This window comes from Vigna unguiculata, chromosome 9 (genome assembly GCF_037176805.1).
Source record: "Vigna unguiculata cultivar grain cowpea cultivar isolate G323 ecotype 2 chromosome 9, ASM3717680v1, whole genome shotgun sequence".
NCBI classification, from domain to species: Eukaryota; Viridiplantae; Streptophyta; class Magnoliopsida; order Fabales; family Fabaceae; genus Vigna; species Vigna unguiculata.
In genome coordinates, this window is record NC_140800.1 from 41,095,644 (window position 1) to 41,098,767 (window position 3,124).

At 39.8% G+C, this 3,124-nt stretch overlaps 1 protein-coding gene across 1 annotated transcript; it reads right to left on the bottom strand.

Annotated features, from left to right (window-relative positions):
• Window positions 1-283: 283 nt before the first annotated feature.
• LOC114164842 (putative indole-3-pyruvate monooxygenase YUCCA4) lies at window positions 284-2,743 on the bottom strand. Its single transcript, XM_028049613.2, has 4 exons — window positions 1,915-2,743; window positions 1,532-1,780; window positions 1,256-1,378; window positions 284-686 (listed from the first exon to the last, which is right to left on the bottom strand). The coding sequence occupies exons 1-4, from the start codon at window positions 2,548-2,550 to the stop codon at window positions 468-470; spliced, it is 1,227 nt and encodes a 408-aa protein (XP_027905414.1). The 5' UTR covers window positions 2,551-2,743; the 3' UTR covers window positions 284-467.
• Window positions 2,744-3,124: the final 381 nt, after the last annotated feature.

Below are 3,124 nucleotides of genomic sequence, written 5' to 3' on the forward strand. Positions count from 1 at the left end.
TATCATGCCACAATAATTAACTCACCCTGCTCCCAAGGATCAAAATTATCTTTACTCTGCAAAAATTCATCTTCCACATTTTCCAAACAAAAGCTTTTCAACACCTCTTTAATAATTTCACATTCTTTTTTCATACGTTCAATTAAGCTTGCGTTGAACTAAGTGACCCTGTTTTTTTTTTTTTCTACATTATCGAGTTATGTTTATTATTAGTTAAAAATGCAACTTAAAATAAAGTGTGAAAGAAAATGGAGACATGGACATAAGCTTTGTTGTCCTTTCTTTCAACAAAGGTGGCATTTCATTTACGGAACTGTTTAAAACGAAGGCAGAGTGATGAAAAGTTTAGACACAAGAATGCTGGAAATACAAAATTGTACATACACGAAAAAATAAAAATAAAAATAAAAACCTCCGTAAAGAGGAAAAAAAAAATCCAGGACAATTACAAGATTAGCCACGTGATCCTATGTACTCTTGAGCAAGATCATGTGGGAATTACGGTACGATTTGTCCTTAACGCTCATCCATTGATCAGCGATGTCTTCAGCAATCTTTACGGCGTCTGATGCACTTCCTAGAAGACCTCTTCTCGTGAACCCCACCGTATACAATCCATTCTCTCCTTTCCACCCCATTGGAAACGGTGTTTTCGGCATTCCATCTTTCGTGAAAGATTCACGGCTCTGCATTTTATCATATATTGTATTGTTAATTAAACAAATTCTCCATTTTTTATTATCTGACATGTAATCAAATAATATGAAAATAATACTACCCACCCAGAAAAAAATGAAAAAGAAAAAACAGTTTTGGATTCTTTGGAATAGCAAAGGAGAAGAAGGAACATAGCAGATTGCTACTGTTTTTTTCTGCTGGCAAGTGTTGTCCATCTCGAACGACGGAAAGGAACAAAAGGCACACTTTTTTTAGGTGTGAGTATGGAAGAACTAACACGATGTTTGATTATCGGTACACATGAAACGTCACTGAAATGAAAAGTTTCATATTTGGTTGGCGCAAACCCCAAAATCATTTTATGCTCCTTCTTTCATAGTTGCATGAACAAAAAAGAATCCTTTGTTGGTTTATGCTGTGCATAACTGACTCAATAAAAGTTGTGTTGTGGGTTTTTCACATCACCAGACAATAGAAAAAAGAAACGAGGGAAGAGCGAGTGTAAGAATCAGGCTCAAGAAGGTTGACTGATAAGCAAAATTGAGGTAAAAAAATGAACTTTTTGGTTTGTTCTTACCTTAAGCCAAGTGGGCACGTTGCTTTTGTAACCGGTTGCTAATATTATAGCACTGAACTCCTTTTCTTGTCCATCCATAAACTTGGCACCGTTTCTTGTTATCTCCTTCACACCTTCCATCACCTGAAACAAACCCTAATCTAACTTAGAAAAAGATTCCATACATGAAAGCTTTCATCAATTACATTGTTATGCTATATATAGTTGCATACTCATGAATCAGAAAACATGGCATGGCTACATAAATTGGTTTCAGCTAAATACACACGTACATACCTTAATGTTACCGGATCTTATTTGCGCTACTTGTCCAACATCAAGCACAGGGGTTTTACCGGTGACAAGTTTCAGCTCTATTGGCCCAGTTTTAGGCCTCCGAACGCCGTAGCGGGCGGTGTCACCCAACATTAACCTAGCCAACGCCAATACCAACTTGTCCACCAACTTTATCGGAAGCCATTTCAATAGAGCCATTCCTATTCCAAACGTCGAAAAACCAAACATCTCCCTAGGCAGCACATGTACCTGTACCATGAAATCATGTCAACAAATATGTTTCGATAATATGTCCAAATATGCAGGTTTTACGGTAATGACTATTACACAGTGTGTTCGTATTATAACTAGTGCATGGGAAGTGAATATAGTGAGTTACTGACTGTGTTTCTGGCGACCATGTAAGGGGTGGCGTTGTGCCTGCAAAGATCCAAGCTTACTTCCATTCCTGAGTTGCCGCAGCCGATTACCAAAACCCTTTTGTTTTTGTAATGAGAACCAGATTTGTAGGCGCTGGTGTGAACAATGGGTCCGTGAAAGGAGTCCATGCCAAGAATAGAGGGGATGACAGGGTCGGCATTCTCTCCGGTAGCAACGACGAGCCACGGGGAAATGTACTGAAAATCGTTGGTTCTGACGACCCAGAACTGGGAAGCGGCGTCGAAGTGAGCGGTGTGAACGGACTGGTTGAACCTGGGGCGGATGTTGAAGCGGTGAGCGTAGGATTGGAGGTAGGAGATGAAGTGGTTCTTGGAGGGGTATTTGGGGAAATGGTGAGGGAAGGGCATGAAGGGGAGTTGGCAGAAGTGTTTGGGGAGGTGGAGTTTGAGACGGTCGTAGGTTCTGTGTTGCCAAAGGGAGTTTATGCAGTGACTCCTCTCGAGAATGACGTAGGGTAGTCCGTGGTGGGAGAGGCATGCTGCGACGGCCAGCCCCGAGGGTCCTGCCCCTACGATTATAGGACCATGAACCCACACGCACTTCACTTCCTCTCCCTCTGGCCCCTTGCAAGACTCCATCCAAGAAAATCGCAAGAAACTTGGAAGGGAAAACCCTCTCTGGTTTGCTTTTTCCTTTTTGGTATATGTGTGTGTACGTTGAATGTTTCAACTCTCCTCTGCTTGGAGAATACGATGGAAATTGTGAGAATTTAAAGAGGGGTAGCGTAGCGTATAGTGGGAATGGTCAATGAAGTGCGTCAGAGAGTGTGGCAGAAGAGCCTCTGTGCCTTTTAAATATGCATGGAAAGTAGCATTTCTTCAGATGCCCACACAAGTTTTACATATATATAACTTTTACATTAAATCAACTTTTTTATAAAAACAATAATTAACTTCAAAATTTTCTATTATTCACTTTTTTTCTAGTAGCATATAGGGATCTATTTAATAAACAAAAAGAAAAAAAAATATAAATTGGAATTTATTTTTATTTAGTTCTGAAATAAAAAAGAATAGCATTCCCTGTGAGCAAAAGAGGCCCAGTGGTCACTGGAGTTGGACTGCAATTGAGACGTGAAAGATTAGGAAATGATACGAAAATCTTTTGATAAAGGATGAACGTACACTCTTTGTTTTTTTTATGAGTTAAAGG